The sequence below is a fragment of the Chrysochloris asiatica genome, unplaced genomic scaffold (genome assembly GCF_000296735.1).
Source record: "Chrysochloris asiatica unplaced genomic scaffold, ChrAsi1.0 scaffold00215, whole genome shotgun sequence".
Classification (NCBI taxonomy): Eukaryota; Metazoa; Chordata; class Mammalia; order Afrosoricida; family Chrysochloridae; genus Chrysochloris; species Chrysochloris asiatica.
The window spans coordinates 4,130,253-4,143,096 of record NW_006408733.1 but is presented as its reverse complement, the minus strand read 5'-3'; the positions used below and the strand labels follow the sequence as shown (position 1 = coordinate 4,143,096).

The 12,844-nt window shown below is 37.1% G+C and overlaps 1 protein-coding gene across 1 annotated transcript in view; it reads right to left on the bottom strand.

The window, feature by feature from the left end:
• LOC102832054 (uncharacterized protein DDB_G0271670-like) overlaps nucleotides 1–12,844 on the bottom strand; it is a 130,196-nt gene that overhangs the window by 72,068 nt on the left and 45,284 nt on the right. Inside the window, exons 7-8 of the mRNA XM_006872947.1 lie at nucleotides 11,604–11,668; nucleotides 4,929–4,999 (exon numbers count right to left, since the gene is read on the bottom strand). Coding sequence (XP_006873009.1) covers nucleotides 4,929–4,999; nucleotides 11,604–11,668 — 136 coding nt within the window. The remainder of the gene's footprint in view (nucleotides 1–4,928; nucleotides 5,000–11,603; nucleotides 11,669–12,844) is intronic.

The window sequence follows — 12,844 nt, the reverse complement described above, 5'->3', positions numbered from 1 at the left end:
CAATTAGTCATGATAACAATTACTATTGAATCGTGAGAGTCTTGTCCCCATTTCCTTTCATCAGACCTGTCTAGACAGGATGAAAAGCACTCATTGGGGATTCTAACTTCCCCTGCACACTCTGAATCTAAACTCCCTCTTGAAAACTTGTAAGCCAGTCACTTTGTGCCTTTATAGGCCCCCATTTTAGGTTGCCAATGTCTAAGTTGCCCATCTCAGTTAACCCTGTATATAAATGGGATGGGAATGATCCATGCTGCAAAGATTCTTTCCCTCTTGGTTAGTATTTTAAGGGACTACATCCATAAGCATAGGACAAGTTCATCAGATTGTAGCAATTTATACTTGATTTCTTTGAAAAAAATCTATAAAAAGATATTTTGTCATAGATATATTTAATGAAATACATTATTTAATATCTTGTCTGCTGCATCCATGGGCATTGATTGTGGATCCAAGTAAAAGGAAATCCTTGAAAACTTTAATTTTTTTCCTATTTATCATGACGCTGCTTATCATTCCAGTTGTGAGAATTTTTGTTTTTAAGGTTAGGGTATAATTCATATTGAAGAAGGTAGTCTTTGATCGTCATAAGTAAGTGCTTCAAGTCTTCTTCACTTTCAGCAAGCATTTCCATTAGTCCCCAAAATAATATAGTTTATCCCAACTGAAAAAAAAAGAAGCGTGTGTTGACCTTGCCTTTTCTTCCAGCCACTGTTCTTTCTTCCTCCTCCCTTTCTGAGACAAGCTCTATACATAGTCGTTACTTTTCATAATTTTTCACCCTAACCCAAACTGTCTTGCCTCTCAATGTTGTTGTTGTAAAGTGCCCTGGAATTGGTTCCTGATCATACCTACCCTGTATAGGGTTTCCAAAGAGCATCTAATGGGTTTGAATTGCCGACCCTGTGGTTCACAGTCCAGTGCTGATCCACAGCACCACACTGCAAGTCTACCAAAACTGTTCTTGATAAAGTCACCAACTGCATTCATAATTCCAAATATAATTGATTTAAAACAGCAACAACAACAAAACTCTTCATATTACGGGACCTCCATACTGCTTTCAACAATACTGACTACTCTCTTTCAGGGTTAAAACACTCGTCTCTCCTGGATTCCATGGAACTGAACTCTGTTCATTTTCCTCCTTTTCACTTCCTTTTCAACATGACTGTAGAGTTTTTTTTTTTCACATGGTGTCACTAGGAGTCAGAACTGACTCAACAGCAACTGATTTTAACCACCAAAGCTGCTCAAGATAGACATGTAGAAGTTATTCTTGACTGTTCTCACTCCTTGATCCAATCCATCAACTCTGCTGGAAACATTGTCTTCATTTCATCTATACTTCTCAATCTTTCTACAACATAATCAAAGTAACCATGATCTTCACCAAAACTATTACAACTGTGAAGGCCGCATGACCTGTCACCAAAAGCTTTGCAACTAACAGACACTTCACCAAAGACAACATTCAGGCAGCTAACAAACACATGAAGAAATGCTCATGGTCATTAGTCATTAGAGAAATGGGCATATTTTTTAAGTGTGGTGTCATCTCATCCCAGCATTAATAACAAAGTTCAAGAAAACAGAAAACAACAAGTACTGGTGAGGATATAGAGAAACTGAAGCCCTCATACATTGCTGGTAAGATTATAAAATGGTCCAACCACTGTGGAAAAGAGGATGGAGCTTCCTTAAACAGTTGGAAATAGAAAGACCATATGATCCAGCAATCCCACTGCTAGATATATAGTCTAGAGAATTAAGAGTTATGACACACATAAGTATATATACACCATTTCATCACAACTTTATTCACAATAATAAAAAGATGGAAACAACCTAAATGGCCATCAATAGAAGAATGGATTAAAACAAACAAACAAACAAACTATTATACATACCCACAATGGAATATTACATAACGCTGCGGAATAATGAATCTGAGAAACATCTAATAACATAGAGGAACATGGAAGCTATTATGCTGAGTGAAACAAATCAATTACAAAAGGGCAAATACTATGGTACAAGACCGCTCTTATAAAAAGTCAAGAACATTCTTTGTCATTAACATTCTTTGATAGTTACCAAGGGTGGAAAGGGAAGGGAGGATAAATTGCTAGCTCTGGTAGCATAGTGGTTATGAATTGGGCTGCTATCCTCAAGGTCAGCAGTTCAAAACTACCAGCTGTTCCACGGGAGAAAGATGAGGCTTTCTGCTCCCGTAAACATCTGCAGCCTAAGAAACCCTGTGCAGGGTCACTATGAGTTGGAACCAATTCCACAGTACTTACCAACAACAACAGGGGGTTGAAGTTGTTGTTAAGTAATTTCTGACTCATAGCAACCCTGTATAGGATTTCCAAGGAGTGGCTGGTGGGTTTGAACCACAAACCTTGTGGTTAGCAGTTCAGTGCTGATCCAACAGTGCCATACCGGGACTCTAACTAGGTGGGGTAGGTGGATAGATATATATTAACAACAACTCCGATTATTTAGTGCCTTTCCCTTTACTCAAGTTAATATGTAACCAGGGGATAGATACATATTAATTTGGATAAAGGGAAAGGCACTATATAATCAGAGTTGTTGTTAAGTGCCATCGAGTTGGTTCCAACTCATAACAATTCTGCATGGGATTTTTGAGGCGTGACTGGTAGGTTTGGACAGTTAACCTTGCAGTTAGAAATCCAGTGCTTATCCTACAGTGCCACACCAAGACTCCATAATAAAATGGATATCAGCAAAAACATGTTCAAGGCAAAGGAAGACAAAGGAAGGAATACAAAAGTTGAAGACAATAGAGGTAAATACTAATATATACACAATCCTGCTATAAAAGTACAGTAGAATCAGCACTGGACTGCTATGCTAACCTCAAGGTCTGTGGTTCAAAACTACCATCCTCTCCTTGAAAAACCTATACAGGGTTGCTATGAGTTGGAACCAACTCAACAGCACACAACAACAACAACAGGAGTAGATGCATGGATAGACACACAGGCTGAATGGGTATGGAAGGGAGTGTGGGAGTATACCTGTGAATATATATAGGTTTGACAGAGGATGTACATGTACATTTATCTTTGCTGCAAATATATCCAGGAGGCAAAGTTATCAAAACTTCTCAGCTATAGCTAAGAAAATGAGTGGAGTCTGGGGACTCAGTACCATACACAGTCTTGGAAAACACCAAGGTCAACTGGCGTAACATAATCCAAAAGACAATGTCCTATTTTTACTTTGGTGAGTAGTGTCTGGGCTCTCAAAAGCTTGTAAATGGCCATCTAAGGTAGAACTATTGGTCTGTCCCTGTCTGGAACAAAGAATGAAGAAAATCACATATGCATAGTAACAATGGACTAATGGACCATAAGAACCATAGCCTCCATAACCCTGAGAACACAAGAACTAGATGGCTCCAAGTTACCACTATCAACTGCTCTAACAGGGATCAGATTACAAGGTCCTGGAAAGAGTGTGAGAAAAACATGTGGAACAAAACCTAAAATCATAAAAACACCAAGTTTACTGGTTGGATAGAGACTGCTGGAACACCTGAGATTATGGGCCTTCAGTCCTGGAACTGAATTCTCCCTTGTGGCTCAATTTCCAACAACAACAAAAAAATAGACCAGTCTATAAGGGGAATGAACTTCTGTGGTGCTATAGGATAAGCACTGGACAGCTAACTGCAGGCCAGCTGTCCATACCCACAAGTCATTCCTTGGAAATCTTATACAGGGCTGTTACAAGTCAGAACTGACTCGTTGGCACTTAACAGCACCAACAATAAGGGAAAAATAACACTAGAGGTACACACTCTTTAGAATAACTGACCATTTGAGATCAAAAGGGTAGTATTTACCCAAGAACAAAGTTTAGAGGCATGAAGAATTATGAAAGGAGGAGAAATGGAAGTAGGAAAAAGAAACACAGGGAGGAAGTGGAACAAATTATATTATATTGTGAGGACTGCAATCAATGACAAAACAAAACAAAACAAACTTTGTAACTGTCTATTAATGGGTCTCTCTACTTTCACTCTTGCCTTTTAAAAATTCAGTCCCCTACTTATACAAAGATGGAGTCCTGGTGTAGCACTATGATTTAATGCACTGGACTGCAAAGTCAGTTTGAACCACAAGGTTGGCAGTTCAAGCTCACCAGCTGCTTCTTGGAAACCCTATACAAGGTAGCTATGAGTCGGAACTGACTTGACGGCACAACAACAACAATTTATACAAAGACAAAATGGTGCAGTGGAAAGATAATAAAGGTTTAAAATTCAGAAAGGCCTGCCACAATGTACTCAAACATATTGGTCAACATCTAAATTTTCTTCAGCTATAAAATTACTTCTCAGATATTAAATAAAGAAAAGATACAATATAAAGTGCTTAAGAGTAATGCTTTGTATTGAGTAGCCACTCAAATAGCTCCTGCTACATACAAAATAAAGTCTATCTTTCATCCCCAAAGACTTCCAGATTCCATGTCTAATGCAGTGATTCACAAGTAATCCTCAGCATCAAACTATGCTCTCTGGCTACACAGCATATTTATTTGCTTTAATTAATATACTTTAAATGCTTAAGTAATAACAAAACCAAACCAATTGCCGTTGAGTTGACTCTGACTTATAGCAACTCCATACAAACACCCAACTATCCACAAGTTGGAAAAATTATACAGTAAATTTTCATTCTTTTTCATTAAACATATATAGAATATATTTCCAACTGCATAATGTGTAGTTTTTCACAAAATTGAATCATCTAATTCATAAACTAAAAAATGTTTTAATGTATTGGCATAAATAGCTGGAAAACAATTACTATAAAACTATTGGTTAAAAATATGTCTTATATTCATAAAATGTATGGTTCACATAGTTATTTTGCTTCAATACTTGCTTTTTTCTTTGTTTTTTCAGGGGCTGGAGGGCACGTTTTCTCAGCAAGTAAAACTTCACAAGATGCATTAGCTATATATAAATAAAACCACACATTAGAATTCTAATTATTAAATCAGTCATTGGAAAGAAATGCAGAGGACAAGAGACCTCAACTTTTGACAAACTGATTTCAATCTGTGCCTTTGTGAGAGTTTTAAAATTAAAACTTAGTCCTATCGCCGCTGTATACAGGGCTGACAGGGATGAGCAACTTAGCCATTGGCTACATAAAATGGGGAGGTCTATAAAGGCACAAAGTGACTGGCTTACAAGTTTTCAAGAGGGAATTTAGTTTCAGAGAGTGCAGGGGAAGGAAGAATCCCCACTGAATAAGTTTCATCTTGTCTAGACAAAAGGGTCTGGCGAAAGGAGATAGGGATACGATTCTTATGATTCAATAGTGAGTACTGTCACATGACTAATTGCTACTATCACAACTGTAAAGGTAGAAGTTTTGGAACACAAAGGGGGGGGGTAGTTAATCTTACAGTCCAGGAACAGAGGACCCTAGGACCATCAAGGGAAAAGAGCATGAGTGGAATGTGGGACCCCATCCAGAGAAGCTGGGACACCAGAGATGGAGGCAGAGATGATGACATGGAGAGAGAGAGCAGCTGAGGGCTCTAGATTCATGGAAAGAGAAAGGCTGAGTGCTGGTGGCCAGGAGGTAGGCTTGCAGAATGTGCCCTTTGGCTGTTTAAATGATTATATATTCCTGAGTTTTTTTGTGTACATTCCCAACAAACAAACAAACAAACAAACAAACCAGAGGGAATAGAAGAAAATACTTTCGAATGATGATACACTGAGGGGATTGTAATCATTGCAATGAAACAATCAGTATAAAACTGATGTCCTACCATGTAAACTATTACTTAATTCACAATAAAAACTTTTTTAAAAATTAAAACTTAATGTATGTTGAATATCTGAAAAAATGCTTAATATGAAAAAAAAATCCTTAAATATCTTTATCTCAAGAGCTCCAGGTTTCACAGAAGTAAATAAATTCTATATAAAAGCTTTCCCCTTCAATTAGCAAAGAAAATTTCACATGATTAAAATTCTTCATTCATCAACTCTCCTGTATTCAGGATTCTCTTTCTATTGCAACTTTAAAACTTGTCCAGGGCTTACAAAATTTTTTTTCCTATACTCAACCTTTCCCTCCTGCCACAGTACACATACTAACTTTACTTCCTCCCTTTTTATTTACTTCCAAACCCATGATAATGTAGTTTCAGCTCCTACCAGTGTCAGCAGAAATCCCTTACTCACTAGACCTCAGCACAACAGGCATGAACATTTTCCCTCTCTGGCCTCTTCTGTGACTACTCTCCAGTCTCTACTTTTCCTTTTTCCTCACTCTTCAGACTCATTTCAAAGCAACAGATATGTACTGATATCTGCTATGGGCCAATTTTATTTATCATATGTACTACTGTTACAAATTCAGTTCTTTATTTTTAATATCACTACTTTGGTATGGTGCTGTGGGTTAATGTGTTGGACTACAAGGTCGGGTTTGAACTGTAAGGTCAGTGGTTTAAGCTCACAAGTGCTCCTTGGGTCACTATAGGTTGGAACTGACTCGATGGCACTCAACAACTACAACAACTTTGGTTTAAGCTACCAAAAGAGGCTTCTCTTTATTCCAATAGCTTTCCATCTCCCTCTACAGTCCATTATCCTTATGTACTTAAAAATGCATACCTAATATGCTCTGCTTAAAACTCTTCAAAGAGTTTCCAATATCCTCAAGCTCCTTAACTTGGCATATTAAACCCTGCTTTTTATGATCCCTGTGTTATTTACATATTCCCTAGCTTTATCACTGGGTTTAATATGGTTGCCAGATAAAATACAGGATGATCAGTTAAATTTCAATTTTAAACAATAAATTCTAATATAATTATATACTAATGCAATAGTATAATACAATATTTATTTATCCTAAAAATGTATTCATTGCTTATCTGAAATTCAAAGTTAACTAGGCATCATGTATTTTATTTGCTAAAATTGGTAATCCATCTTTGCCTTATAAAATAGAGAGAAGTAGGTGGGTTGGAGATCTCTTTAGGAGACAAAATTACTAAGAATTGGCATTATATAAGAAATGGGAAGTGACAAGGAATGAGACTCACAACGACCCCTAAGTTTCAGGTTTGTTGAACTGCATTTATTAAGAGATAGGGGACAGTGGAGGGAGACCAGGCTAGCTCTTGGACATAACAATTTTAGGTCCTCAATCTTCATTTTATTTATTGGCTCACATCTTTTGTCAAAGCCAAGATCATGCTGTCCTTGAATTACTCTCCTTTCGTTAGCTTCTGAGATAACATTCTCTCCTGATTTTCCAATGGCTACCTAATTTCAGTTTCTTTTGTTGGAAAGGTCTCCTTTTTTGTACTTCAAAATGTTGGAGTATCTCATCTACATTCTTTTTATGTGTCTCTTTATTTTAAATTCTTAGGTGATCTTATCTAATCCTATGACTTCAAAACTCTGGCTATATATCTACATCTACAGCTCTAGCCTTTGCCTTGAACTCTAGACTCTTGCATTATAAACTGCCTCAATGACATCTCCAATCTAAATATTTTAGTGTATTATTTAAGTGTGCAAGGTTTACAACAAGGAGTACAAATTTTAATTGCCTATGTATTGACCCATGTAACCAACATCCAGTCAAGATACAGAACATTCTTTTTTTTTTTTTATGTTTTATTGTGAGTTATGTGATAGTTTACATGGGAGAACATTAGCTTTACATCCATCCTATTGTGTATCATTTCATTGCGTTGGTTACAATCTCCTCCATGCATCACCAACCAACCAAAGTGTATACCTTGCAAGCCTGCCCACCGGTCATCAGCACACAGCCCCTCTTCCTCTCTGGGTCTAGAGTCCCCAGCTGCTCCATCTCTCCATGTCATCATCTCTGCCTCCATTTCTGGCATCACTGTTTCTCTGGGTAGGGTCCCACACTCTGCTCTTCTCCCTTGATTGTCCCAGGGACCTTCAGCTCCTAGACTGCAAAGTCAATCACTTCCCTCCTTTTACTACAAAAGTCTACCTTTGCATTCCCAACCCTCACAATCAGTCCTGTTAACAATTATTCACTATTGTACCACAAGAGACCTATCCCTATCTCCTTTCATCAGTCCCATCCAGACAGTTTAGATACTACTCAGTGGAGATTCTACCTTCCTCCACACCCTCTGGATCTAGGCTCCCTCTTGAAAGCTTGTAAGCTGTCACTTCTTGCCTTTGTAACACTCCCCTCCCCACCATTTTGGATAGCCAATGTCCAAGTTGCCCATCCCTGTCTACTCTGTGTATGGGGGTGGGGTAGGACTGATCCTCACTGTAAAGATTTGTTCCCTCTTTTGAGCTACTACATTCATAGGTGTAGGTCAAGTTCATCAAATGGTATCAGATTACTTTTTTCCTCTTCTTTCTTCTTCTAGTTGAGCTCTGATATCAAATACAAAACATTCTTAACACCTCAGAAGTTTCTTGTATACCCTCTACAAGTCAGTATGTCCCTCAACCCCCAAAAGTGTAACTATTATTTTGACTTCTTTCACCCAGAATCTTATCTGTTTCTGAACTTATTTGTGAAATTATACAGTGTATGCATATTTGTACCTGGTTTCTTTTATACAATATTATACATGTAAGTTAACAAATAAAATTTAACATGCCCAAACTAAACTTTTGCTCATCCTTTCAACTTGTTCTGTCCTATAATACTCCCAAGCTAGGTGTTCAAACCAAGAATTTAAGACTCATTCCTGACTTCTCTATTCCTCTTACCTAACATTCATAACAAGATGTCTGCCTTCAGATCTTCATATGGTCTACACTTACACTTCATTCAGGTTCTGCTCAAATGTCACCTCCTCAGAGAAGCCTATTTTGACTACCCTATCTAAAACAGCATCTCCTGTCACACTGTTTCTACTTACTTTGTTTTGTTTTATTTTCCTTTGTTGCTTTTATTTCCACTTGACATTATACTTGTATTATATATTTGTGTAATTACCTGTGGCATTATAAGATAAGCACTTCACCATAAGGTTGGCAATTCAAGCCCACCAGCTACTCTTGGAAATCCTATACAGTTGTCACTTTGAGTCAGAACTATCTTGACTGCATACAACTACCACCTGTTTATAATCTGTCTTTTGCACCTGGCTATAATCTCCCAGATATATTTTTCACTGCTAGTATTTGGGAGTCCCGGTATGGCACTATAGGATAAGCAATGAAGTGCTACCAAAAGGTTGGTGGTTCAAGCCCCCAGTTGCTCCTTGGAAATCTTATACCCTATGAGTCAGAACTGACTTGACAGTACTTAACAACAACACAATACAAACAGAAAGTGCCAGCAATCTGTTTCCATAAGATTACAGTCATTGAAAATGCGATGAACTGCCATTCTACTCTGAAAGAAGTTGGGTTGCCATGTGTTGGAATCAATTTGATGAAAACAAATTTGTCTTTTCTGAGTTCCTCCACCACAAGGTAAACTCTGCTAGGGCAAAAGCTTTGTTATGTTCCCCAGCAAATGAAACAGTTCATGCCCCTCTGTAAGTGATTAATAAATATTTGCTGATTGAATTGCATTAATGAATGGTGAGTTAAGGTACTTCTGAAATGCCTAAGAGGAAGTGTCCAGATCACATTTGTATATAAGGGTCTTAATTTCAGAGAAAAGATCTAGACTGAGAGAAAATTTGAAAGTTTTTGCCTATTACAGAAGGTAGATTGAAGAGATTATATTCTAAGAACTAATCTTGAAGAACTCACACATTCAATACTTAACAAAGGTAGGTAAGATTTCAAAAGAGACTGAGAAGGAGTTGCCAGAAAATGAATTTCTTGTTTACTTCTGTTATTAGACTATAAGACACTTGAGGGAAAGAACATAGGCATTTCTTTATTTCCTAACACTCAGTAAAAGAGATAGCACACAGATGGAACAGAAAATTTGTTTAGTTAAGGAAAGTAAATAAAATACCTCTAAAGCAAGATAAGGAAGACCCTGGGTGACACAAAGTTATGCATTCATCTACTAGCTTAAAGGTTGGTGGTTCAAACCTACTCAGAGACACATCGGAAGACAGGCCTAGAAATCCACTTCCCAAAAGTCATAGGCTTGAAAACCCTATGGAGCAGTTCTTCTCTGCGTACATATCTTTGCCCTGGATAGGAATCAACTCAACAACAAAAATAAACCTAAACTCATCAGTTCCACTTTCTTCTACTCCATGAGTAAGAACTGGATCAACAGCAACTAACAACAAAGTAAGGTGTGATTTATTTAATTTTAAATTTCAAGTTTATCAACCACATACAAGTAACAATACAAAAGTATACATAATTCCAGGATCACTTAACACCAAGTTTTGTAAATAACATTTTCCACAGCCAAAGCAAAAAATTTTATTGGCTAAGACCTAAGCAAAATTGAAAAGTTGTTTTTGATACCTCATTACTTTCCCTTTTCTTATAAAACAAATCCACCATCTAGTAGATGGTGTGTGGCGCTATAGATAGGCACTCAACTGCAAGGTCAGTTTGAACCGCAAGGTTGGTGATTCAGTCTCACCAGCTGCTCCTCAGAAACCCTATACAGGGCTGTTATGAGTTGGAACCAACTCTAGGGCGCTTAACAATAACAAAAACAACTCCTTGCAAGGAAGTGCTGGTGTGGTGCTATAGGCTCAGCACTCAACTGCAAGGTTGATTTGAACCACAAGGTCAGTTGTTTAAACTCACCAGCTACTCCTTGGAAACCATATACAGGGTCTCTATGGGTCAGAACTGATTCGATGGCACTTAACAACAACTCCTCCTCCTCCCAAGGATGTGTTTTTACAAGCTTAGTCTTAATCACTGGACTAATTTTCTTTAGGTCAGAAATTATCTACATCATTTTTATACCCACAGTTCCTGATATAATGACTAGAATTTAGTAAATGCTCATGCAAACAACTTTTTTCTTTTTAATTTTTACTTCTTAAAGTAAAAATTACACACACACACACACACACACGTAAACACATTTTTTTTGTTTGTTTGTTTACTCAATCAACGAGGACCCATCATGAGAACACCCAGCAATTCTTCAAGTTTACTCCCAAATAGATGCTATAATATTTGCTTTAGTAAATAAAGAAAATAGGAGTCTGAGTCTGAGATATGACACAGATTTATAAGGTAATAAAATTTCTATCTTAGTTTATTCTAAGAAAGTAATCAATAGAGTACCTATAGTATAAAGCATTTTGTTGATCCCTTTAGTTTTTTGATCATCATATGTGTGGTATCAGTTTATTTTTATTCCTCTCTATGAGGGCAGAGAATGTATATCACTTCCCATGGGTATAAAGCAACAATGACTCATACAGAGTAACAGTCAGTAAATATTTATTATATTAATAAATGATGGGTACTGTGGAGATAGTTAAGACCCACTTTCCAAACCCACAATATCTTTACTTCTTATACAGAACCACGCTAAAAAACACTGAGCTTCCTGGCTACCAATTTACTTAACACATGCTGTATTGTGGCAGAAATAAATAGAATCATGAAAATAATTGGTTTCACTATTTATTACCTGTTTCTAAATTTGAAGTACTCTTTGATTCTGAAAAGAGATTTTGGTCTGCTAATGCCACCACCCTATAATAAAAACAAATTTATGTTTTTTTTAATAATCTCTCAATAACTTGAGAATCCTCAAAAATACTGAAAATAAAGACATTTATATGCAATCAATTACCCTGTAGAAAAAACATAACTGGTTAGAAAAATGTTACCATATGCATATATTAGCAAAAAAGTTAATAAAAGTTAACGGACAGATTTATTCATCTATCAGTTTGAACCACCACTTGTCTTGTCAGCTTGTTACTGTTTGGTGGCTTGCATGTGGCTGTGATGCTGGAAGCTATGCTACTGGTTTTATGACACAAGAAGGAGCAGCGGTTCTTTCTGTTGTGCACAAGGTCATTATGAGTTGGAATTGACTTGATGGCACCTGACAACAACAAGAAATCACTTTGGATAATATGTTCAGAGTATAAGGCATAGGGTTTATATGACTTTAAACTCTAACTCTGTTAGCGTGCTTTGGCAAAGTTCCTTGAGTGTCTCGATTTTGATTACCTCATTTAGGCAAAAAGGATAGGAATCTTGTTTGCAAGGATTCTTGTAGTAAGGTTTTCAAGTAACATGAGAGATCATTTAAAAATATATATATATCCTTTTTTTCTTTTGCACTTCCACAAAGGTAACTCTTCTCCATTCTACCCAACTGTATAGGAAAGGATTAGCTATTACAAAGGGAATAAAAACAAGAAAAAAAGTAAAAGGACCAAAGTTCAACATCTGACCACTAAAATGGGATGAGGCTTTCTGTTCCCTTAAAGGTACACAGCCTTGGAAACCCTATATGGGGGTCTTTATGAGTAGGAATCAACTAGCTGGCACTTAACGGTAACAATAAATATATATGGGGCATATATGTATATCATTTATATATGCATACGTATGATAATCACCACTTGTCTGTCAGTTTGTCATACTATGGTGGCTTGTGAGTTGCTGTGATTCTGAAAGCAATGCCAGTGGTATTTTAAATACCAGCAGGGTCAACCGTGGTGGACAGGTTTCAGATGACTATACACATGGACCTCACCATATGGAATACATAGAAATCAAATTGACTACATCTGCAAAAAGAGACAGTGAAAAGCTCCATATCATCAGTCAAAACAAGGCCAGAGGCAGACTGTGGAACAGACCATCAACTAGTCATATGCAATTTCAAACTGAAGCTGAAGAAAATGAAAACAA